The following is a 26,265-nucleotide window of genomic DNA, read 5'->3' as shown; positions in this document are numbered from 1 at the left end:
CTTGACGCTGGCCTACACTCAGTCCGCGCTTGCAGTTCGCCAAGGAAAGACGTGAAGCTGAATAAAGTAAAATGCCGAATTGCGCCGTTATAAACTGTAGAAACTCCACAGCTGTGAGTGGCTGAGTTAGCATAGATGTTTCCTTCCACCGGTAAGTAATTTTCTAATCAGAATATGCACTATTTATTTTAAAATCAAATAAAGAATATCTGTGGAAAACGATCGTGACAAACACGGATACCAAATCATACGAAATGATTCGGAATACATTGCGGCTTTTACTTGGCACGGTAAAGATCGCGTCGTATGATAACAAGCAATGAATAGCGTCTTCTCATTTTTCTGTTCTCATTTTTCTGTCCAATTTTGTGGTTAGTGATGTTCATTTGATGCAACAGTTCTCGATTCTAATCGATTTTATAATCGAACAGAAAAATGATAATTTGAAGGAGCAATTTTTCAGAAAAAAAGGCATAGATTTTTTTTGTCATTTAATACGACTTGACCTAGAACTTTTAAGTATTTTAATACAAAGGTACTAAAAATAAATATTATGACATGGACGCCATTAGTTATAAAGTGTCATCTTGGGAGTTTTTTAAGAAAACTCCTTATTGCTTAGACTATGTTTGTTTTTTCAGTTTTCCAAGTAACCCGAACATAAAAGGAAAATGGATCGATGCAACGGGACATAAAGATTGATTGATTGACAGTTTCATTACTTTCTTTCGATGGCCTCTCTAGTACGTAGTACATGGTAACTCAATGGGCATATGTAAGAAAAAGCTAAAACACATTAGTTTACTTGTTAGAATATTAAAAGGTTTATAACTTTATTTTATCATCCCTCTGTCTATGGTAATTATCATTTTTCTGTCTTGAATCGATTTAGTAATCGATTACGATTCATTTATTTGACTACCTCTTAGACATAGATCTAGTTTGATCTGATTTCTTTCGATTTACTTCGATGGGATAGGAGTTAGGACGATACTAGAATCGCCGCGCGAGTGGCGGCCTAATCGATTTAGCGTAAAATGAAATTAACATCACTAAAAAGCGCTCGTGACGTCATAACGCGTCAAGGTCAGTACAAAAAATATGACACGCTTGGTTTTCATACAGATCGCGGTACTTGCGTTGTCTACTTAAATATACATGTCTGTGGATGAAATGTATAATTACTATCGGTAACATATTTATGTGACGGTTAATGGTTATTACCGTTGCAAGATAATTGAAGTAGGTATTCTATGTAGAAAACTATGACTACTATACTAAAAATGTAGTACAAAACTTTTAACATTTCTACCCGTTTCACTTCGTTTACTATTCTAAATAAATTTAGGTTTACCCAATTGAATAATTTCCATTGAACTGCTTTAAATTAGTTTCGAACTTGTGAATTAATTCCTTAATCTTCAAAACAACCAATAGGGCTCAACTCTAACCTAACGAATAAATCAGCCACTGCATAAATTGGTTCATTCATCTTACTAAATGCAAGAGCCTTTAGCCTTGCAATATCAGAAACTTTGTCAAATACATATTTGTACTTATTATATACATACACTCCCTTGGCAGTACAAATGTACGGCTTATGGTAAAGGTCCGTAGTTAGCGCATCAACTGTATGCATTTCATGAGTATTAATAGCTCTTGTGCCCATTTTAATTCTAAAAAGCTTCTTATTTTGTGTGAAAAACATGTTGCTGTCATCGTCTATGACAATTTTATCAGCTTCCACTCCTCGCATCTCAGGAACTAAACTAGCGTAGCCATCTTCAAACTTGTACACTTCTCGTTTCCTGTTTGTAAAATAGAGTCCATCTCTAAAATGTACACTTTTCACATCCTCCTGTATTGGAAGTCTTTCTGGAACCTTCTGGTCGTTTATTTTGTAGAGACCGTCAGCACCACCGACGTATACTTTCCCATAAAACTGATCAATAGTTACGGATGTTGCGTTTCTTATCCCACTTATAGTTCCTACTGTACGAGTGCCTACATCAAAGTAACCAAGAAGAAGCAAGGGTTTTTCCGAAAGTGTTTCATACGTAAAGTATATTGTATTATCGTTTTTGTTGTAGGCAAAATCATGTAAGTTATGAATTCCTTCCTTGATTATGTAGAGGTTATAGTACTTATCATCGAAATAGACACCATGACATCTCTTATCACCAGTAGTCAAGGTGATGATGGCAAATATAATAAACAGCAGCTTCATGGTAGAACTGTAACAGAAAGGAAACACTCAGACTATGGCGTATAACTATTGGAAATTAATACAAAAAGTAACACGATAACCAACTAGGTAGGGTACGCACAATCCTATTGTTTGTGTGTATACTGTAGCGCTGCATATACTAACAAATAAACCTCATGAACAATTGACCATGAACTGGATTCTATGTGTATCTATTAAGTTATTGTTCATTCATGCACATACAACACATCCTCGATCATACGTAAATCGAGTTTGATAAAAAAAATATTTGTTTAATTTTACGACAAATTAGCTGAGGAAAAATGCTCCTCAAATTTTGTATGCATAATACAGCCTTAAACTGCAAAGAGATATTGCTCATAATATGTTACATAGGTACGTGTGTCCCACTTAACAGTCTGATTGGAAAGTAAAATTATAAACAACTTTAATATTATAGCCATTGTTATGTGGTTGTTATACACATAACAATTTTTTAAATGTTTTGTAATTTTAGGTTTTGAATCTATATTTTACACATAAAAGTATTATTTTAAGTTTGAATAATATTTTTTCCCCCTTTTATGAGCGATTAAATTGTTGTAAATTTTTTAATGTATACCTATTTAAATATAATGAATACATAACTTATAAGCGGCATTTTTCATATTATTATTAGATTATCATTACTGACCTACAACTCTTACCTTGCACAAACAGCAAAAACGATCACAAGCACGTCATTTGTAATTTGTAGTCAGCATTAAACTGGTGTGAGGAGTACTTCGATTCTCGAGGTTTGAACGTGAAATAAAACAGAAAATGTTTATAAATATAAATCTTGACCTCCTAACATTTGAACTTCCGGTCAAGAGCAAGATTAGATTATCAAAATAGCTAGGAAAAAAATCACAAATACTATAAATTATTTATTATACGTATAATATTATTATTATTTCGGCTCATATGTCGTCTTATATAGTTACCATTCAATATTAATTGTTCGTTTAACCATCAAATTATTTTTAGTTTTCGTAAAAAAACTTTCTTCCTAAAATATGTATTAAGAATCACAACAAAATTTAAAAAAAAAGTTTGGGAATCTCTGATTGTTTTTTTTTCACATTTCTACATAACTTAAAAAAAAATAGCAATGTATTATTAGCCTGGTTTCGTATTAAATTATTTACTTTAATAGCGCCGAAACTCCGAAAAAGATATAAGAGATCAGAGAAAATAATTAAATACCTACTTCTTTCCTATAACTTATGTCTATGATCAGTACCAACTGCACCACAGAACAGCACCATCCAAACAGCTGTCAAACGTCAATTTGAATTTGACATCGGTGGTAGTCTGTAATCTCTGCTCGCAGGTAACTCGCAAGTCGCAAGTTTCAGTTTTCACAGCAAGTTTCATTTTGCAATAATCAACCGTTTAATGGTTTTCCTTGAATAATTTATTCTGTTGCAGTATATATTTTATTTACATTCTACACGCTAGTGTCCAATGTGTAACAAATTAATAAATAGCAAGAAATGTGTGTCAGTGTTTCGATATTGTAAATAAAATTTTAGGGAATTTCTTATTGGAGTGTTTACCCTTCAAGTAGCGGTAAATAGGGTAAGTAATTGAAATAAATACGAAATTATTGGCCTTCAGGGTATATTCTTAACGTTAGTAACTACCCAGTCTTTAATTTGAGAAGATAGAAAGTTATACCATAAAAATTACTGCGTACATTATTATTTAGAGTAACAAACGCACATTAAAAGGGTTGACTTTAGAAACGTGCGGCACGAATTTCGGCGCGATTTTAATTTTTATCGATCGATAATGATGCCCCGAAACATACATTAGCGGCTTTTCGTGCGGAAACGTGTAATTACAGAGAAATCTTTTTTTTAATTTTTGAGATTATGTTCAAAATTGTTTGAGTTACATTGACAAAACTACAAGAATTGTGTTTGAAAGAGATAACAAATGTCTTAATGTACATATTAAAAACCATAGTTCATTCAAAAGCATGTTGCTGAGGGGACAACAATTCATACGGGTTATAATTGGCGAGCATATGATTGTTTGCAATATGGGTATGTTCATAAAAAAGTTAATCACTCAGACCCAGACAACCCATTTGTTGCCTCTGACCCATTTGAGTCCCAGTGGCATGTTGTAAAAAGATTTTTTAAAAAAGATAACTATAACCACCCAGCAAACTTCGGTGATAATATTATAGAATATGTGGAGACGATGGGTGGAAAAAAATAAAATGGATCCATTCATTGCCATTGTAAATTGTATCAAACATGTATACAAGATTTGAAAAATAATTATTTAAAAAAATGTTTTTATTGTATGTATATTGCACACAAATTGTTAATCACAGAACCGAATCTGTCCACCCCGATTCCACGTGGTACTTGTCTGTCATACACTAGAGTGTATTTAAAAAGTCGGAGGCGCGGAGGAGCGTGGCGCCCGCGTGTGCTGAGGAGCAGGCAGAGTCAAGCGAGCCGGAGTGGCTGAGGCTGGTCGCCAAAGGCGACCAAAAAGCCGAAGCTACGAAGGCGAGTGAAGACTCCTGCCTGCAACGAGGTACACGGGGGCAAGCGCCACGTTCTGCAGCGCCGGAGCAGTCAAGAAAGCCCATAATCTTCGTTATATTTCTAACTACATCAATACATAGTATAAAACAAAGTCACTTTCTCTATCCCTATGTCCCTTTGTATGCTTAAATCTTTCAAACTACGCAACGGATTTTGATGCGGTTTTTTTTAATAGATAGAGTGATTCAAGAGGAAGGTTTAGTATATAATTTATTAGGTTTAATTCAAAGCGGGCGAAGCCGCGGGCGGTAAGCTAGTATAAATATAATCTCAAAAAAAATTAAAAAAAAAATAGAAGGGGGGTTTCCTCACCCCCCCACTTTATAGGGGGTCTCCCCTTACCTCCGCCCTCCCGTTCCCTCCCCTCCCCCCCCTTAATTCGTGCCGCAAATTTCTAAAGAAATACCCATTAAAATATTTTTCTTTTATTCTTGGGAAATATTCTTGTTTGTATAAAGAATGAACGAATAAATTAGCATAATCGCTCACTTTTTTAAATAATAAAAAATATGTATCCTTCATAATTGGTAATTTTTTCTATAATTTATAAAAATCGATTAAAATTTTCGCACAAATAATATAATAATGAAGCAAGAAACTTCACATGAACAGGGCTTATACAATACAAAAAGTACTCATACATAATATAGTAAGTACACTGTGAAGCATTATTTGACCATTTGGAATGTACCTAAAATATAAAATTTTGCAGCACTGATTTTCAGTGTTCTAACATTTACATTACATCTATGTTTTTTTTATTCAATTATTCAAATTTTAATTTGAATCACTACTGCCAGAGAATTAGCTTATTCCTAGAAAACAAACACACTTTTCATGCTAATAACATTAAAGATAGTTTTCAATGATTTTTTATCAAATTAAACACAAACAGTATTTTTTACTTATCAGTTCATTCCTTCAAAATTTCAAGGAAAGTCTTGATTAAATAATACTAAAAAATGATATCAATTCATTATTGATAATCTAGATTTAAAAGACAAGCATTTAAAATAAAGATATAGTAATCATTGATAATTCTATATAGGTGGATGGATAATTAATTTCATAATACAATTTTTTTTCAATGTGATTGGAAGTCATAACATAAGCAATGAATTACAATAATTTAAGATAAGGATTATATCTTTATATATTATGTTTTACAATAATTAATAGGTACTGTGTACATTTTCCTCATAATATCATAGACACACAAATATTATCTAGGATATTTCAATTAATCGTTTTCTGACCATGACTTCCTTGTTGAAAGAAATCCCCATAGGAATGACATGTTTCACTGCCGTAAAAAGTAGCCTATGTAACTATCTCGAGACACAAAAATCATATAATATAACTAGCGGTCCGCCCCGGCTTCGCCTGTGGTACCTACATGTTTAAACTATCATATCTCTCAAGTTGGATCGAACTGCACATGGTGTGCGAATTTTATTATAATCGGTTAAGTGGTTTAGGAGTCCATTGAGGACAAACATTGTGACACGAGATTTATATATATTAAAGATTGCTCTGTTGTGATGTAAAGGAATGACAAAATTTTTGTATGTATCTAGTTATACTTAACTATTATAATATTATAAAGCTGGTGTGTTTGTTTGTTTGTATGCGTTAATCTCAGGAACTACTGATTCGAATAATTAGTTTGGTGTTAGATAGCCCATTTATCAAGGAAGGCTATAGGCTATATCATGACGCTAAGACCAACAGGAGTAATAGGGTAAGACTGCAGGGCCCAAAAAAAAAAGTGAAGTCCCATGTCCCCTAGATCAGCCTTCTGTGTCCTGCCAGACTGAGACATTTTTTTTTTCTTTGTCTCCACCGGGAATCGAACCCTGGACCCCTCGGTGTTACGTCAGGAAGGGCACAGCTAGTTGGTAAAAAATTGTTCTTTTCTCTTAGGTTTTGAACATGAGGCTTCATGGTTGGTAATTTACATAAAAAAATACCAAAGAGGTGTTAATTCTTATCAAGAACTATAGTCATAAATAGTATTCATTAAAAAGTAATTAAAAGTTAATGTAGTATGTTTAGTATCCAATTATGTTTTACATGCAATAAAAGTGTTTCCTTTATTTCATTAGGTATTTAAATTACTTCATTTCAATGTTAATTTGTATGAATAAGAAATAAATGTTTTTCAGTAAGATAAATAAGTCATTTTACTTATTAGTTATTACTATGTACTATTTATTTATTACTAGATGCGCTTCGCAATTTCACCCGCGTGGCTCTGCTACTGTTGGTTTTAGCGTGATGATATATAGCCTATATCCTTCTATGCTGGCTATCCAACACCGAAAGAATTTTAACGTGATAACGTTTTTAAAATCGTTTTAGTCGGGTGACATGTTCAGAAACTTGTGTCACACCAAAACCTCACGACCGCGATCGCAGGTATAACAAGAGAGAGACGGACCGATCTCCCGTCTCATCTCGAGCGCTGCCACCAATAACACGTTATCACGTAAACATCTCGCTCGTAAGCCTACTTTAAAAACAACCATTTTTTTTTTAAATTGGACCAGTAGTTCCAGAGATAAGCACATTCAAACAAACAAACAAACTCTTCAGCTTTATAATATTTATACTAGCTTCTTGTTCAGGATTTGTCCAGGTTTATTTTACATAGATCAAAGTTTTAATATTTTGGTTACTAAGAAAGAATGAAAGGGATTATTGAAGGTTTTCCCTATATATACATTTACTTTAATATTTTATAGTTATTAGTTAGTTATACTTATCATGGTACAACGATAGAAGTAGAGTATAAATAAATAATGTTGCAAGAATTGAAAAACCTATTATTTTTTAAATTTTGCGGGTATATTAATTAAATAAAAAATTCCTTTTAACACAAACCAAGTTATCTATATAAAACTATAGTTTTATTTTCTACAATCTGTATTTCAGAGTCAACAATGAAAAAAATGTGGTACAGATCAAGAAAAAACCAACTTGTTATAACAATATTACTTATATTTTCCTTATTTTATTACATATCTATAAGTAATAACTTACATCGGGAACCAAACTTGGATATAACAAGAAGGTAAGTGCCTATTTGTGGTGATTAATTTTATTCACACAAGCATGCCAGAAAACACTATCATTTCATTGTCATACATTTCACACTAATTCTCACATAATCCATACTTATATACTTATACTTATATCCATACTAATATTATAAATGCGAAAGTAACTCTGTCTGTCTGTCTGTTACTCAATCACGCCTGAACTACTGATCCAATTTGCATGAAATTTGGTATAGAGATATTTTGATACCCGAGAAGGGACATAGGCTACTTTTTACCCCGGGAAATAGGATAGGTTTTATCCCGTAAATCCCACGGGAACGGGAACTATGCGGGTTTTTCTTTGACTGCACGGGCGAAGCCGCGGGTGGAAAGCTAGTATATTATAATTAGTCAATTTTGTATAAATAGTAAATAGGTCCTAATTTTTTTTACATTTATTTACAAGAATGTAGTTACAAACATTAAGCATGGGTCCTGTGTTTGCGACCAATAGTGACCACCATGTATGAAAAATGTATTTTTATATTTAGCCAATTTACCATGTCAGGTTACATGAATAAACACCAGGCACAAAATATAGAATTTTATGATTAAAATAAGTGTCTCCTATGTTCTCAATTTCTCCGAAAAAATGGGATCTGATTGAATCGATGGCCTTAGTTAAATTTGTTATTTAGTCCTTCAGACATATTCTAACTAAGTATTCTAATAAGAATTTGGTCTGTGTAAAAAAATATTTATAGGCATGCGCGCATTTCATAGAAAGGGGGAACCAATGCATTTTTAGACAAAACAGAAATTCAAAAAATACTGTAAGAGTGGAAATAATTTAGATAATTCAGGTATTGATTAATCTTTTATTATTAACTGTCAATCGTTGAAATATGTCAGATAATGTATGTATGTATGTTTTATGTTTAAAACACGTGGTGATATGATAACACATGGCATGTGTTTTTACTTAATGAATTTTCATTATTATCTATCGATAATTATTATATCTAAGTATATAGACAACTATTAGTTATATCTTTATTTCTTGGTATTGGGTAAAGATAAAACTATACCTATAAATACGATAAAATATTTTGATGAAAAAATGACTTGGTCATGAAATAATTTTGTACCGACCGACCGGCTAATAATTTTTTCGAGCGAAATATCTTTCTCGTAAGAATATCACTTGCCTGCGAGTGGGACTTTATTCAGAATTGGTCAAGCCGTTTCGTAGATTGCTATTTTCCTTTAGATAGGTACCGTGTTGGTATAACTTCATAAAAATAAAATTGTTATTTAAACGGTCCATTGTCCACGACGGTCCATTCCTTAAGCGGTGGGCAAATTTACATCTTATGCAATATAATTATGATAATGGATAATTTGGATAATTTTTAATGGTTTTAATCTTGTTTTTTAATTGTATGATTTTAATTTGTATGGAATTTTAATTTTATAATTTTATGTATTACTAACATAGTTTGTAAGATTAATGTATACTAACACAAATATGGATAAATATCTGGAAATAAAAATATATTATTATTATTATGTTTCTCATTTCCATAATACTCGGGTACCACCAGAAGGACAGTACCCGGATCTTTGGAAGGCTTACGTGGGGACACGGATCCAACACGCAGAGGCCCTTTCGAGAATTTTAATGTGTTGTGGGACACCAGCCGCAGCCTGCCCATGACTGCACTATAGAGATACAGCCCTGGGCAGTCCGCGGCCGATGTAGGACTATTGCAGGGTATGGAAATTTAATGATTGGGCTATGGATTGGGATGCTAAATGGACTGGTACTGAGGACTATGGGAAACTATGGCACCTGCCTTTCTACTAAAAGAAAGTAAAAATGTGTTGGCAGGTGGTGACTCGCCCTCTCACTGTATGGGCCCCCGAAATAAGTCGCTGCAATAGTGCGACAAGGGGGCAACATTTTGTGAGCAGCTAAGGGTGGAGAGGCGTCCCTGGACTTTAAACTACGATCACGCGCTCCCTGAGGGTCCAGCATCACGTGCCCACTCGCCACTTACGCTTCGCATCCACCCTTCGAGCTAAAAGCTCTCGCGACTCCACTCTGGCCGGCCGGTTAAGGCAAGCCAGAGGTGGGGGTCCTGTCCTCGTCAGGCTTCACTCCGACCGGCCGGTGAAGGCGAGCCGGAGATGAAGACAGGGGCCTCCCCCGGGAGCACTCGGTTCCCGCGGGGTCGCTACTCCCCGACACCCCGCCACAAGGTGTCCTGCGGGTTGACTGATTGCATGGGTGGAATATCTATTGTCACGTAGACAATAGATATTCCAACCGTGGGCGATGGGGTCGTCACATCCCTACGCCCTTATTATTATTATTATTAAACATTAGTTACCTACTAACTGACTGAACACAAAAATTTTAATAATTTGTTTACGCAGTCACAGTTATTCAATAACAAATAAACATGCAGTAGTAAGTAAAAAAATACTAAATATTTAAACATGAGAAATAGGTTTAGTTTAGATACATTTATTTTCAAAGAAATGAATATTTTGTCAGTTTTTACACGTTAAGATACCTATAATTCAGTAAGTGTATGCTATCGATTCTTAAACGAAACGACAACATTAAGAATATAATATGCTATATTAGTGCAAAGTGTCATCAAAATCCGTTCAGTAATAATTTATGCGTGAAATGTAACTACATACCTATTTGCGCGTTTATAATAACAGGATAAGCAAGGTTCTGTAAATATGTCTGTTTGTAAATTACTACACAACCTAAGTAAAAACCATCTCAATGTTTATAAATGATAATGTCTATTTTAAAAATTCACTCAAATGGATTCATCCATTCGAGAGCTACACAAACGCAGATAAATTTTATTTAACAATCTTTTTCGTCGACATTTAAAATTCTCTATACTGCGGTGTTACTATTATGAAAATGCCCTTGAAAAATTGTTATTTGCCACAAATTACCATGTAATTTAGAATCGGTATAGCACAATGGTTATTATTCTTTGTTATACAGGGTGTACCAAAAAGTAGTGATGAACGGAAGCTGAGAGGTAGAGGACCTAGAGGGCTATCCGAATCACCCCCATGTATGTTATGCGATTTTTCGTATTTTCGGAGTTATGACGTTTTTTTCAATTTTTCACCTATCGCCGAGTACGATGATATTTTCACTCATGCTGACGTCAATGATTGCGCAAGATGCTTGATTTTTTTTGTGTGCTAAGCTGAAAGATAGGCCAATTCAGTATGGTAACATTTACTATCGTTAGATCTTTGAATGGAATAAAAAAAAGAATTAAATGGCAAGAAAGATAAAATTACCCAGTATGTTCACCACTTCAAGGGCCCGTAAAAAAATAAAATCACATAAAAAAAGTTTTCCGTTTGATTTTTAAAAACTTGCTCTATCTATCAGATAGCTACCCTGAAAATTTCATTTTATTATTCAGAAGGCTTCAATCGAAAAATTTAAATCTAAATGTGGTAAGTGCAAAAATTGAATTAACATTATGATCATTAAAACCAATAAATAGGTGTTTAATTACCAGAAATTTTTAAAATAACCCCGCTGTTGCTCAATGCAAGTGCGACATCACCGTAAAAAGTTGTCTTTTAAATGTCTGAATGCCCTTTTATCATTTTTAATGGTTTCTTCTGCTACTATGAATTTCCGGGTTATTTCGTCCAAATTGTGGCATTCTCTCAAGTAGCCGAGGTCTTTTTAGTATTCCCATTGAAACAAATCAATGGGGTTTAGGTCGAGGGACCGTAGAGGCCAGGCTTTAAGGCAGGCGTCACCGGCGCATGCGCAGGCTGCAACGATCAATCCATCTTTCAGGGTATCTTTGCCCTTTAGCCTGGCCTGCACGGTCTCCGGACATAAACCCTATTGATTTTTTTCCGTGGGTATACTACAAGGCGAGAGACTGCCACAATTTGGACGAAATAACCCGGAAATTCATAGTAGCAGAAGAAACCATTAAAAATGATAAAAGGGCATTCAGACATTTAAAAGACAACTTTTTACGGTGATGTCGCACTTGCATTGAGCAACAGCGGGGTTATTTTAAAAATTTCTGGTAATTAAACACCTATTTATTGGTTTTAATGATCATAATGTTAATTCAATTTTTGCACTTACCACATTTAGATTTAAATTTTTCGATTGAAGCCTTCTGAATAATAAAATGAAATTTTCAGGGTAGCTATCTGATAGATAGAGCAAGTTTTTAAAAGTCAAACGGAAAACTTTTTTTATGTGATTTTATTTTTTTACGGGCCCTTGAAGTGGTGAACATACTGGGTAATTTTATCTTTCTTGGCATTTAATTCTTTTTTTTATTCCATTCAAAGATCTAACGATAGTAAAAGTTACCATACTGAATTGGCCTATCTTTTAGCTTAGCACACAAAAAAAATCAAGCATCTACCGCAATAATTGACGTCACCATGAGTGAAAATCTCATCGTACTCGGCGATAGGTGAAAAATTGAAAAAAAACGTCATAACTCCGAAAATACGAAAAATCGCATAACATACATGGGGGTGATTCGGATAGCCCTCTAGGTCTTCTACCTCCCAGCTTCCGTATATCACTACTTTTTGGGACACCCTGTATTTTAGGTACGTCATTACATAGCTACATTATTGGTATGTAATACTAGCTATCTGCCCGCGGCTTGGCCCACGTTTTTAAGAAAACCCCGCATAGTTGCCGTTACCTTGGGATTTCCGGGTTAAAACCTATCCTTTGTGTTAATACAAGCTATGTGTGTGACAAATTTCATTGTGATCGGTTCAGTAGTATTTCCGTGAAATAGTAATAAACATCCATACATACATACTCACAAGTTTCGCATTTATATAATATTAGTAGGACTAAGTAAGGTACGCGACTTCGTCCGTAGGTGTTACTGAAAAACCTTAATGCCTAGATATAATGTCTAAAGATACTGCACTTTAAAATTTTGTGAGAATGGACGGACGTTTCCTCAATTATGCCAGAACGGCTGAATAGATCTGCATGAGATTAATCTACTTACATGTTTTATCGCGAGACGTGGTTTAAAGAAAATCCGTTCAGTATTTTTACATAAAAAATCCCTTCAAGAGGATATACATAGGGCCAGGAGAAACCCTACTATCCCTGCTATATTAATATTATAAATGCGAAAGTAACTCTGTCCGTCTGTCTGTCTGTCTGTCTGTTACGCTTTCCCGCTTAAACCTCTCAACCGATTTTTGATGAAATTTGGCATAGACAATCTTTGACCCTGAGAAAGAACATAGGCTACCTTTTATCAAAAAACGACGCGGGCGAAGCTGCGGACGGAAGCTAGTTTTATATAATATTTACTATTAAATACTGTATTATGTATAGAATATAGTGTGTAATAAGTAAAGATAAGGATAAGAAATGGTGTTGCAACGAATTCCATTATTTATGCTTTTTAAAATTACTTTAACGATACATAGTTTTATTACTGAATTATGTAAAGTATGATTAGACTGTTGAACTTCAACCGTCACACTAAAACCTCTCCCCCTTGTTTCCACTGCACGTATCGATGAAATACACATTCGACAAATCCGCATTGTGATACGGGAACCACGATATATGTAGCCGAGCGATACGTGGAGGAAACATTTTAAAATACATACGAGAAGGCGACCATGAAGGAATATCTATCAGCGGTTAGATAGATATATACATATAACTAGCGGTCCGCCCCGGCTTCGCCCGTGGTACCTACATGTTTAAACTATCCTATCTCTCAAGTTGGATCGAACTGCACATGGTGTGCGAATTTTATTATAATCGGTTAAGTGGTTTAGGAGTCCATTGAGGACAAACATTGTGACACGAGATTTATATATATTAGAAGAAGATAATAGTTTATTCAGAGAACATAAAACTTATAAGTTAAAAGCAATTCATGAATTAACTTACGCAGACATAATTATTTATTATTACTTCTATTTACATGCATGAAATAAAGACATGTTAAGCAATGTAAGGATCGAAACCACACTCTCAGGTGTAATTGTTTACACACACAGACTGACACAGGTATTTTATTGTACATAATATGATACTAGTAATAAAGAACTTAACTTCAATGCTTACAACCGAATATAATATGTTAAATCTTATAAAAAACCTTTATCTAGATACACTTCCCCACATATTTTAATACTTTAAACCTATAATCACAGACATACACAATTTCCCATCAACCCCTTTTTAGTTTAGTTTTCTTTTGCTATTTGCATGTATATTAGTTGCTCGTTTCCATTTTAGTGATGGTATTGTGGGTGAAATTAATCATCATTCCGTTGTTAGACCGCATTGGGACCAAATTAACATGCCAGCTAATCTTAACAGGTAATGGTTTTATTATGCTCGTAGTGTTGCTTATAACCCCTTACTGTAAACCCCTAAAGTGTGATTTGAACCCCTATTCACAGTTATAGTATGTATATATATCTGCTTATAATAATCACATACAGTTATATATATCTGGACTCTACCGATCTAATTGGTTACTTAACAAAACAAATATTACTTGTTTTTAATTACGCTCACAAACGATTCTAATAATAATTGGCCATTCGGTTAGTCGGCGTTCGGATATTCGATGCTCTACTGAATGTAGTACTTTTTTGTCATGGAAAAAATGAATACATGACAATGAAGCTATTATAAACATCATCATAATAATTTCCAGCAAGTAACAGCTAGTGGTGATATAAAAAACTATGTTACTTAAAGTTCCTAAGTTTAGGGGTTTCTAGTAATACATTAGGGGTTGTGAGTAATATATATTTTTAGTTAATTTGCACATCATTCAAACGCATGTTAGAATCACTGGTGTATTTGATACAAAATAATATTATGTACTATGTGTAATATAATAACGTATTAATGATTCTCAATGTTTTTGTGTTTTTTTTTGCTTTTAGTTGATCATATTTTTTTTTGATATGTATATGTGACTTGTATATTTAAGAGTTGTATTTATCAATGCTCTTATTTATTAAAAAAGTTAATATTTTGAAGTTAAACTTATTTAGGCGGGTCGAGAGTAAAATTTCAAGGTCGTGTCACGACAATACCGTCACGTCATGGAGTTAGGTGACGATTTTGGTCTTTGAATCTTGCCAAAGAAGTTTCACTTCTGACAGGTGTGCTCGTCACATGCATTGCATGTTTTTTGTTATTTTATTAGAAAATAAAAGCATTGAAACTTCAACTCTAGTAATGGCATGATTAATTGTGTTATTAAAGATTTGTATTTTTTTTCTTTCCAGAAATTCTGTAATAGAGTGAGTATGCATTGATTTGCTTTGTTTAGAATTTGAACGCTTTTGAATATATGCTTTGGAGTTTTTTTTGCATATGAGTAGTAATAGCATTGATGTATTGCAAATAAACTTGTAAGGTGAGAACTATCATATGTTTATATTATTTTTAAAACATTTATATAAGTAATAATAACAACTTTAACTGGCATAATATACATCTTCATTTAGATAAGAATCCTTACTAATATTATAAATGCGAAAGTAACTCTGTCTGTCTGTCTGTCTGTTACTCAATCACGCCTAAACTACTGAACCAATTTGCATGAAATTTGGTATGGAGATATTTTGATACCCGAGAAAGGACATAGGCTACCTTTTATTGCGAAATATGTACCACGGGCGAAGCCGGGGTGGACCACTAGTTTATTATAATAAAAACATTTAAACATGCTTATTGGTATACATCATCATTTAGATTTCAGTTGAGAATTTGGTAAAACATAAGCATGAAAATTGGGTTTACTTTAACATTCACAATTTTTTAATATAAAGTACCAAAATTATTCGAAAAAATTAGTATAAAAGCCATTTAATTTAATTCCTAATTCAATAAAGTCAGACTATTAATTTATTTATATGGACAAATTGAAATAACGTTTACATTGCATATTTTGTATTTGGGATGCGATTGTACAGCAAAAGACGCAGGTTCGAATCCCACCTCATGGTCGAAATATTTATATTCTTAAAAAATTGGTATTTAGTTTCCATATGAAATCATTTTTTTTCTTCAAAAACACTCTTTAACAATTTTTAAGTGACTTAAAAATATCTACACCAGAAACGAATTTTTTTAACTACCTTATAAAACATTTTTTCAAAAATACGTCACCAAAAAGTTTCCTCAGACAAAAAAAAGTTACCTCAAAGCCAAAAATGAAAAAAAAACACCCACCGTTACAGATACATAGAGAAGCGGCTTGAAGAAGCGTTACAACAGGACAAAGGCACCGGGTGTGAGATACCCCACCTCGATCCATTCGCGCAGGAGGTCACTAAGTTCGATAAGGAACTGCCAAAAGTTGTTTGTGAGGGACAGGATTGGGTTAAGTGCTATGTGAGTATGGAATGTTTAAAAACAGCAGTAAAAGTACTAAAAACGTAATTAAATCATTTACATACATAAACTGGTTTAGAATCAAGAAATGTTAAAAAATAAACAACTAGACTCAAATGACTCAAACAAGTACTGTTTATCTGTTAATTTTAATTATTTTATTGTTATAAAAATATGTATTTGTATGTTAACGGTACAAATAAATGTATTTTCTTTCTTTCTTTCAAGTGTCCAAATTAAAACTCTGCCTGAGTCTGTTTAGGGCAGTTTTTGAGTTTTCTAATTGGCGATACAATAGACTTAAAACGTTATTGATACGAAATAAGGTGTTAATTTAAATGAATGTTTTATGCAACGCATTATTCTATTCATGAGTCTTGTGGTTTACAGTACGTCATTGAAAAAATTATCACGGTCGCGGTAATTGTCATGTTCATGGTTTTGCCCATAGTCTAAAGAATAAAACATTTGAATTTTGTATGTATGTTTTAATGCGACACAAAACCTTTTGGTCTTTGGACCTTTTTCAAAAATTATTTCACCACTAGAAAACTACGTCTTTGTCGAGTAGCATAGGTTTTTTTCTCAAGTAAAGCCGGAGAATGCAGCTAGTATATTTTTAGTTTTTTTTTTATCCAGTATATAATATTTTTATTTCTTTAATTCACAGCTATCACAATGCAAAGTGGTACCAGACATTTTAGCAACTACCCGCGACATTATATGCACTTACAACGATATTTTGTACGAAAGTGACAAAAAATACACCATTGGACCCCCCACGGAAGTTAAAGGGGGGGATCCATACGATCTGGTGAAAAGTGATCATGTGAAAATCAAATGTACTGGAAAACATGAGAATAGGTGAGTTTTATTGAAGTTATTTTAAAGTAGAGGTTGCTTGGATGAGATTGTTGATTAGTGATAAGTTTGACAGTGTGTTTACTTTCCTTTCATATAATAGTGTTACAAAGTAATGTTTGAAAATTATTAAATACATAACCTAAAAATTCAGCTACTACCCTCACTTAAAAAAAAAATATTACATTGTATACAATGTGCTGTTTTTCGTTTTCTATGTCACTTATTCATAACCTTTTGTTAGCTTCACCGGTGTGTTTGAAAATAAGAGATTGCTTTGAACGCTTATTAAGCTATGATACGTCACAATATGGCGTAAATCGATTTTATTCTTAGTTGAATCGCTACTAATATTATAAACGCGAAAATGTAAGGTTGTATTGAAGTCTGTTTGTCTTTCACGCGAAAACTACTGAACGGATTTTGATGTAGCTTATGTATCAGAATAAGACATAAGCTATATAAATATTAGTTTAAAAGGGCACTGTTATTAAATTATATGTTTTTACAACTTTTTTCTTATATTATATGCTTTATTTTCAGCATACTACCCTCAAAATGGATGGGCCATGGGGTTGGATTTCGTTCGATCCGTCCCAAACCCCCGCCCCCGGGACGGGAAGAAGCATATAATGTTCTATTCCTTGGTTTTGATTCGACCTCAAAAAATGGTTTTATTCGACGAATGCCGAAGAGTTTTAAAGTCATCAATGAGATTTTGGGAGCTACTGTTTTGAATGGGTGAGTAAAATTATAATAAACTAGCTTATGCGCGCGGCTTCGCCCGCTTTGTAGAAAACTTAACAAATTATACACTAAAACCTTCCCAAAGATATGGATACTTATTCGTCGAATAATGTATAAAACTACCATTTAAAAAAACATATTCTAATTGCCCGTATTTGACAGTTTACGTGACACTTTAATATTATCGTGTAATATTTTATTGGACGGATAAGTTTTAACCAAGCATTGAAAAATCGGCCCTGAGAAAATTAACGCGACGTTGCCGCTCCGCATGTTTCTACGCAAGAAGCATTAGTCTTGCAATTGTCAATTATTGAAAGTGGATTGAAATGCTTATTACGTGGACAAATTATAGGTCTAATTTAATTATTTTGTACTAAGTCAAACTAAAAGATGTATTTGTTTTTTAGAATAAAGTGGGTTTTGTATAAATTTGTATCGTGATATGGATTGATAAATTGTTTATATCTTTTCGGTTTTTCGTCGAAACATCAATTTCTGATTCATATGTTTTATTTATTATTTGCATGCTTTAAATAGTTACCCATTAAAAAAATGCAGTTATAGCGAAGTATACTTCTTAGCAAATATTTTACATAGTAATGCAAGAGATAGATATACCAACACCAAAAATATATAAATATTCTCCAATTGCACGTTAACATATTTGGAACGAAGTTTCTTATCGCGCGTTGTGAAAGGGGGCTAGACGAAAAAAATTCTTACAAAAGGTTGTCACGACACTTTTTGCTAGAGTTGTGCGGCGTGCGCGTGGCTCTCTGTCTGTCTCTCTCTAACTTAACACTTCGTTCCATCCGGATGTCCCTTGACATCGCTCAAGTTTTTTTGACGTGACAACGTTTTATAATTCATGCGGCGTTACCTCGCTCTGAGGCGTTCCATGTAAAGCTTGAAGTGCAAGCGAGAGCGCGGAACGAGCGACAAAGAAGCACAATCGGACGTTGTCACGTTCAACTATCGTCAGTAAACCGACTTTACAGACAACCAATTTATTTTTATTATTTTATTTCCAGGTACAATATAGTAGGCGACGGTACTCCAGCCGCTTTATTTCCGATATTAACTGGCAAGACCGAACTGGAGTTGCCAGATGTAAGGAAGAAAATGAAAAATAACGGCACTCTGGACTCTATGCCGTTTATATTTTATAAGTTACGGGATGATGGGTAAATATATAGTTTGTTAGTTTGTCCATTTGTGGCTAAAAAATAATCTAAAATCGCAGATTAGAGAAAATAATATTCTATATCTAAAACTTTCTTGCTAATGTTAGTGGAGTGTTCGTTTGTTTGTCTCATTTTCACGCTGCATCGGAGCGATTGAATGAATGGTTTTTATGCTAAAGTGAAGACTATAATTAATATTACATCACGCTACATTTAATAGATCGTGAAACCACGAGGTGCAGCAAGTTAATTTTTAAAAATACATAGAACTAACCCACTGACGTTGTAATTTTGCTTTAATATTATTTCTATTCATGAAAAAATGTCTTATTCATTTTCATTTATTAAATAACTATATAACGGTGCCTGTGCCTTGTTAAAGCGTGTCCCAGACAGACGCGGAATGTGGTGGCGGTGACGGTCAGTTGGATGACTTGAAAGTTCTAGGAACATCATAGACACACAAGCCCCAGGGCCGAAAAAAATAATATGTAATAAAAAAATAATAATAAAATAATACATAATTGTTTCGGGGGCCGCAAGCCCCGCCCCCTCTTCTGTGTGAATGAGCGCGCGGACATGAGGCGATCAGTTGTAAATTTTTGTAACAGGCCGCGTGTACCGCGTGAAATTATGCCTATAAATACTGAGTTATTTTTTCGAATAGTGCAAAATTACCCAGTTTTACCATACATCACATAAAGACTAAAAAAACAGCAAAATATGGGCAATAAAAGCAATAAAACTTCGTACGATTGGCCATTACTATCGTCCACTTGCAGGTGAGACTCAACAGTTAATGTGCCGCCGTAAGTTAGAATGACCTACGTCCAAGAAGGCAACAGCAGATCGCCACCGCAGGCCGCGTCTGTCTGGGACACGCTTTAATAATAAATTCTACGATTACTCAGTTCAGTTACAGTCAGATTGTTTTAATTATATTTATCTTTTCATATTTTTTTGCTACCCCATATTGTCTCTTGAAAGAAAGGGTTCCTTTGTGCCTTAACGAAAACGTATAAAAATAGCCGAATTGGTTCATCCATTCTCGAGTTTTATCTTAGCGTTTGGCTGTTCATTTATACTAATATTATAAAGCTGAAGAGTTTGTTCGTTTGAAGGAACTACTGGTCCGATTTGAAAAATTCTTTCGGTGTTATATAGCCCATTAATTGAGGAAGGCTATATATATCATCACGCTAAGACCAACAGAAGCGGAGCCACGCGGGTGAAACCGCGGAGCACAGCTATTAATATAATATAAAAATGAAATCTTCAGCTTTATAATATAAATCTACATTATTTAATAAGTACAATAATTATTATTTTTCTTATTTAAGCTACCGCACAGCATATTTCGAAGATATGCCCTGGATCGGCACATTTCAATACCGTTTCAATGGATTCCTTCACCAACCAGCAGATCATTATCTTCGAGCTTTCTATCTAGAGGAGTCAAGTGATGGTAAAAAGTGGTGGAAAAAAGGGGGGAGTAAGTACTGTGTGGGGGATACTCCGCAGTATAAGTTGATGATGGATATTACTGATCAGGTGAGTGTAAGGTGAAATGAAATGAAATAAATAATAAATATTTCAGGACAATTTTCACACACGGCACGATCTGATCCCATACTAAGCTTTCGCCTGTGTTATGGAAACCAGATGGCTGATAAACATATATTTATAATCCATACTAATATTATAAATGCGAAAGTAACTCTGTCTATCTGTCTGTTACTCAATCACGCCTAAACTACTGAACCAATTTTCATGAAATTTGGTATGGAGATATTTTGATACCCGAGAAAGGACATAGGCTACTTTTTATCCCGGGAAAATGACGCAATCCCGGAATTCCCACGAGAACGGGAACTATGCGGGTTTTTCTTTGACTGCGAGGGCGAAGCCGCGGGCGGAAAGCTAGTATTAAATAAATACTTGTATAGATAATTTTAACAGCCAAACACAGAGCAAACATCTATGTTCAAATGAATGGTGCCTCGGGAGAGGATTGAAACACTTAAGACTGCTAATTAAATATTGCGTATATTTGAAATAAAACATGCCTTATTAAATAGCTACAAAATTAAGTTACACGTGTATTACCTTAACATAAGTTCACTACATCTTATGAGGCAGAGTTTTGCTTGGGACACTTTTTGAGCAGGATTGTGAGTGTAGTCGAATATACGTCAATATTTGATCTAAAAATGATCTATAAATAAATCTATAATCTATATTTCTACATCTATACTAATATTATAAAGCTAAAGAGTTTGTTTGTTTGAACGCGCTAATCTCAGGAATTACTGGTCCGATTTGAAAAATTCTTTCGGTGTTAGATATTCATCGAGGAAGGCTATAGGCTATATGTCATCACGCTAAGACCAACAGGAGCGGAACACTGCGGGTGAAACCGCAGAGCACAGCTAGTATAATTTAAAACAGTTTCTCATATAATTTAAATAAAATTTCAGTTCTTCAAGTTACCAGACAAGAAATTCTGTTTCACGTTCATAGCGGACATCACCCATGATGACTTCAACATGATAGCCACGGCTGATGATGAGACAGCATCCTTCTTGGAGAGATTCATCACCAGTGGGCTGGGTGAAGACACTGCTATCTTGGTGTTCGGTGATCATGGGCCGAGGTGATGAACTATATTATGATGAGAATTTTCATTTAGCAGTTTAATGATTGGTGATGAGCAGTTCTTTAGTTCTTTAGTTTAGTTGACGTTGAACAAATACTACATTACTTGATGTTTGTGTATGGTTTTTATTTATTTTTATTAATCAAAAAGATAAATCATATAACAAATAAATTGACATGCCAAAAACCACACGGAAATGTGTATGTGTGTATGTTTGTTACTCTTTCACGCAAATACTACTGAACGGATTACAATGAAATTTAGCATACATATAGAGTAACTGAGTAACTGGGATTATAGATTAGATTATAACACATAGGATAGGTTTTATCCCGGAAATCCCACAGGAACGGGAACTACACGGGTCTTTCTATGAATACGCGGGTGAAGTCGTAGGCGGAAAGCTAGTCAATAAATTTTACGATTCATTAATATACAATAATTTCAAACCACAGATACGCAAACGTCCGCGACACGTTACAAGGTAAACTAGAAGAGCGTCTCCCTCTAATGGCGATCAGACTACCAGACGCGTTAACAAGATCCCGACCAGACGCTATACACAGTCTGGTCGGGAACGCAGAAGTTCTGACAACACCACACGATATACATGCCACAATATTGGATATAATGGGTCTGTCTAGATATTGGAATCCGTATAGGATAAAAGGTGCGGAAAATACGAGGGGACTGAGTTTGTTGGCACCGGTGAGTTTTTAATAATAATATTATCTATACTAATCTAAACTAATATTATAAAGAGAAAAGGTTTGTATGTATGTATGTATGGTTAAACTACTGGACCGATTTTGATGAAATTTGGCACAGATAATCTTTAGACCCTGAGAAAGAACATAGGCTACCTTTTATTGCGAAATATGTACCACGGGCGAAGCCGGGGCGGACCGCTAGTAATATATAAATCTCGTGTCACAATGTTTGTCCTCAATGGACTCCTAAACCACTTAACCGATTATAATAAAATTCGCACACCATGTGCAGTTCGATCCAACTTGAGAGATGTTATAGTTTAAACATGTAGGTACCACAGGCGAAGACAGGGCGGACCGCTAGTAATATTATATGTAGTGTGGAATGTTCGTTGGAGGGAAAGCATTTTAAATACTGGAGATAGTAAATTTTTCTGAAAGGAAACATTCATTTATTTTTGACTAGCTGTGCTCGGCGGTTTTAACCGCAGTGCTCCCCTCCTGTTGGTCTTAGCGAGATGATATATAGCCTAAAGTATTCTTCGATAAATGGGCTATTCAAAACCGAAAGAATTTTTCAAATCGGACTAGTAGTTCCCGAGATTAGCGCGTTCAAACAAACAAATAAACTCTTCAATAATATTAATATAGCATAGAAAAGAAATAGAACTGCATTCGAAGATTCACTTGCTTCGACCGTGAAATTTTTATTTATAAATTGTGGTAACGTCTCTTGCCGAGAGACCGCCTCCTTGGTACAGTGGTTGACGCGTGAGCGTAGAACCGAGGGGTCCTGGGTTCGATTCCCGGTGGAGACGAAGAAAAAAAATGTCTCGGTCTGGCAGGACACAGAAGGCTGATCACCTACTTGTCCCTAAAGAAAATCGATCAGTGAAACAGATGTATAATGCATCTGCCCCTTACCCCACTTGGGGACATGGGACTTCACTTTTTTCTCTTGCCGAGAGACGCTCTTACATTGTCAGACGCTAGATGCGGTCTGGGAATCAACCATCAAGATATAAAAACTAGTTATACCATGTATGCAAATTATTTCATCATCTTCTATTTTCAACCACAAAAAAAAAAACAACTAACATAAAAAACTATACATCAATAGTTTTAATAGTCAAAACTTGTTTTTCGCAAATAATTATTTTTTGATAAAAGTGAATTGTTCAAATTCACATATTATTTTAAATCTATGTTCAAAGTCCCATAACGCGTGACATTTTTCCGTTACGCGGCATCTTTGATTCGACGTATTTCTGTAAAGTTGCATATGGTAAATTATTTTTTGAAAAATAAGGTCATAAAGAAGTTTCACTTCTTACGTGTGTATGTCGTGGCCATATCGTAGATTTGCTCATTTCATGATATGATCGATCATTTCGTGAAATGGTCGCATTTCATGAAATGCTCGAATGTCTATTGGCCACATCATGATGTGGTTTGGGCAGATCAATGATAAGAAATCGTTTCTCGATATGGCCAACTAAACGCGCGGTTTTTTCATGAAATGATCAAAATTATTTGATCATATCGTAAAATAGTTACATTAATTATTGGTAGAGGCGCTGCAAGCGCTGTGTTTATGTGATAAGATGGCGGCCGCTGGCAAAAATTTAATTATTCGCAATTTAAAACTTCATAGTTCGTTTTATTACCATATGAAGAAAGTCATAGCAAATAATTTACGACGAAGAGGTTCGAGTCCTATGGAAAATTCGGATATCTTATATTGAGGAAAAAATGCGTCTAAAATACTTTACATAAATATATTTATATATCCTATGTTATTATAATTGTTCCTTTTTTTAAAAAGCGGTTCGCTTCTGGCACTCGCCGGCCGCTACCGCGGCACGCTCGCTTTGCTCGCTCGGCTCGTGCGTTCTTTATTAAAGTCTAACCTAACCTAACCTAAATGTTTTCTATTGCAAAAACCATTCGCTTCTGGCATTCGCCGGCCACTGCCGTGGCACTAACTTATATGACAATAAACAAGTTCTAAAAATATTCAGAATTTTTTAATGTTTTATGGACTTTATATATTTTATACGATCTGGCCAAATGTGGATGACCATATCGTGAAACGTTGACGATTTAACGATCTGATCAAACCATGTTGGCCATTTCATGAAATGCGACCATTTCGTGAAATGGCCACTCATATCATGAAATGATCAAATCTATGATATGACCACGACATGTACACTAGTACACGCACACATTTTTTTATATAAACTTTGTTTATTTATAATTTTATTATCATTTCCAGATATCCCAAAACCGTTCGTGCAGCGAAGCCGGGATAGAACCACACTGGTGTTCCTGTTTGTCCTGGGAAAGGGTGGAAACGAGTGAACCGATATATGATAAGTGTACAAAAGCCATCGTCGATTATATTAACTCGCTCACTGAGAGTGTTAGGTGAGGAAATAATAACTGTGAAACATCGACATATTGATGTGAATTATTAATTTTTGTTTTACGTGCACCTATAGATGTTTCAAAAAAAAAGAACAACAAATATGTAACAATTGATAAATTGATATGAAAAAATTGAAAGAGTAGAATAAATTTGATCCTCTCGCGGGATCAAGGCGTCACGCCACGGAATGGCGAAAAGGCGCGGGTTCGAATCCCGCCGTGTGATCCAATTTTTTCTAGTCTTTAAAAAATCATAATTTTTAAAAGATCCAAATATGTAGATTATTGAATAATAAAAATCAAGTGAAAAGTTGTAAAAGTAGGTGAAGAAATAATAATAAAAAAATGCATAATATTTGTTATTAATAATGTCAAATGAATCAGTATAATTTAGCTACTGATCTCCATATCCCAGCTCAAATTAAATTGATACATATTTTGTTCTAAACTCGATTAAAACTAATACTTGACGTGACAACGTCTTATAATTCGATATAACCGGCTGCACGCACGATAAAACATGACTCATGCGGCGTTACCTCGCTCTGAGGCGTTCCGTAAGGCTTGAAGTGCAAGCGAGAGCGCGGAACGAGCGACAAAGAAGCACAATCGGACGTTGTCACGTTCAATTATCGTCAGTAAACCGACTTTACAGACAGACAATTTTTTTTTATCCATGTTTTGTTCTAAACTCGATTAAAACTAATATTTTCAGATCAAAATGCATCCCTCGTACATTACAAACAACATCATGGGTGTTAAGACAGCGTCCAAACAACGGAGTGCTAACATTTGTAGCGGCGAAAGACGCGGACGGGTATGTGGGCAAGTTCGGTGCCCGGGTGAGGCCCGATAGAGAGAATTATCAGGTTAAGGTACGATTTGGTGTAAAAATTGGTAAAAATTACAAAAAAAACTAATAAAAAATGAGCGTAGACACGAGGACGGGCGCAAGTATACGTACACACGATCCAGCCGCAAGTATACGTACACACGATCCAGCCGCAAGTATACGTACACACGATCCAGCCGCAAGTATACGTACACACGATCCAGCCGCAAGTATACGTACACACGATCCAGCCGCAAGTATACGTACACACGATCCAGCCGCAAGTATACGTACACACGATCCAGCCGCAAGTATACGTACACACGATCCAGCCGCAAGTATACGTACACACGATCCAGCCGCAAGTATACGTACACACGATCCAGCCGCAAGTATACGTACACACGATCCAGCCGCAAGTATACGTACACACGATCCAGCCGCAAGTATACGTACACACGATCCAGCCGCAAGTATACGTACACACGATCCAGCCGCAAGTATACGTACACACGATCCAGCCGCAAGTATACGTACCCA

The 26,265-nt window shown here is 34.8% G+C and overlaps 2 protein-coding genes across 4 annotated transcripts in view; one reads left to right on the top strand and one right to left on the bottom strand.

Annotated features, from left to right (window-relative positions):
* Positions 1–1,172: 1,172 nt before the first annotated feature.
* Positions 1,173–3,071, bottom strand: LOC149476455 (ommochrome-binding protein-like). The gene is made up of 2 exons (XM_089711804.1): positions 2,914–3,071; positions 1,173–2,234 (listed from the first exon to the last, which is right to left on the bottom strand). The coding sequence occupies exon 2, from the start codon at positions 2,225–2,227 to the stop codon at positions 1,415–1,417; it is 813 nt and encodes a 270-aa protein (XP_089567930.1). The 5' UTR covers positions 2,228–2,234; positions 2,914–3,071; the 3' UTR covers positions 1,173–1,414.
* Positions 3,072–3,596: 525 nt separating this feature from the next.
* Positions 3,597–26,265, top strand: part of LOC149476454 (uncharacterized) — a 29,574-nt gene continuing 6,905 nt past the window's right edge. The window contains exons 1-13 of one of the 3 annotated variants that reach the window (XM_089711765.1): positions 3,597–3,829; positions 7,750–7,888; positions 14,182–14,265; positions 15,192–15,206; positions 16,149–16,302; positions 16,973–17,166; positions 17,707–17,904; positions 18,945–19,097; positions 20,438–20,648; positions 21,575–21,750; positions 22,209–22,461; positions 24,742–24,893; positions 25,609–25,768. In XM_089711765.1, coding sequence (XP_089567891.1) covers positions 7,758–7,888; positions 14,182–14,265; positions 15,192–15,206; positions 16,149–16,302; positions 16,973–17,166; positions 17,707–17,904; positions 18,945–19,097; positions 20,438–20,648; positions 21,575–21,750; positions 22,209–22,461; positions 24,742–24,893; positions 25,609–25,768 — 1,881 coding nt within the window. In that variant the 5' untranslated portion in view covers positions 3,597–3,829; positions 7,750–7,757. The remainder of the gene's footprint in view (positions 3,830–7,749; positions 7,889–14,181; positions 14,266–15,191; positions 15,207–16,148; positions 16,303–16,972; positions 17,167–17,706; positions 17,905–18,944; positions 19,098–20,437; positions 20,649–21,574; positions 21,751–22,208; positions 22,462–24,741; positions 24,894–25,608; positions 25,769–26,265) is intronic. The other 2 variants (XM_089711766.1, XM_089711767.1) reach the window with 2 other exon arrangements.

The sequence above is a fragment of the Colias philodice genome, chromosome 27, assembly GCF_061535455.1.
Source record: "Colias philodice isolate Cphi_HAF_F1 chromosome 27, ilColPhil1 Martin Lab GWU primary, whole genome shotgun sequence".
Classification (NCBI taxonomy): Eukaryota; Metazoa; Arthropoda; class Insecta; order Lepidoptera; family Pieridae; genus Colias; species Colias philodice.
The sequence above is the reverse complement of the archived record's forward strand: the minus strand, read 5'-3'. Positions and strand labels throughout refer to the sequence as shown.

Bases quoted from the DNA above. Each gene is read 5' to 3' on its own strand.
- LOC149476455 (XM_089711804.1), bottom strand. From the start codon at position 2,227: ATGAAGCTGCTGTTTATTATATTTGCCATCATCACCTTGACTACTGGT.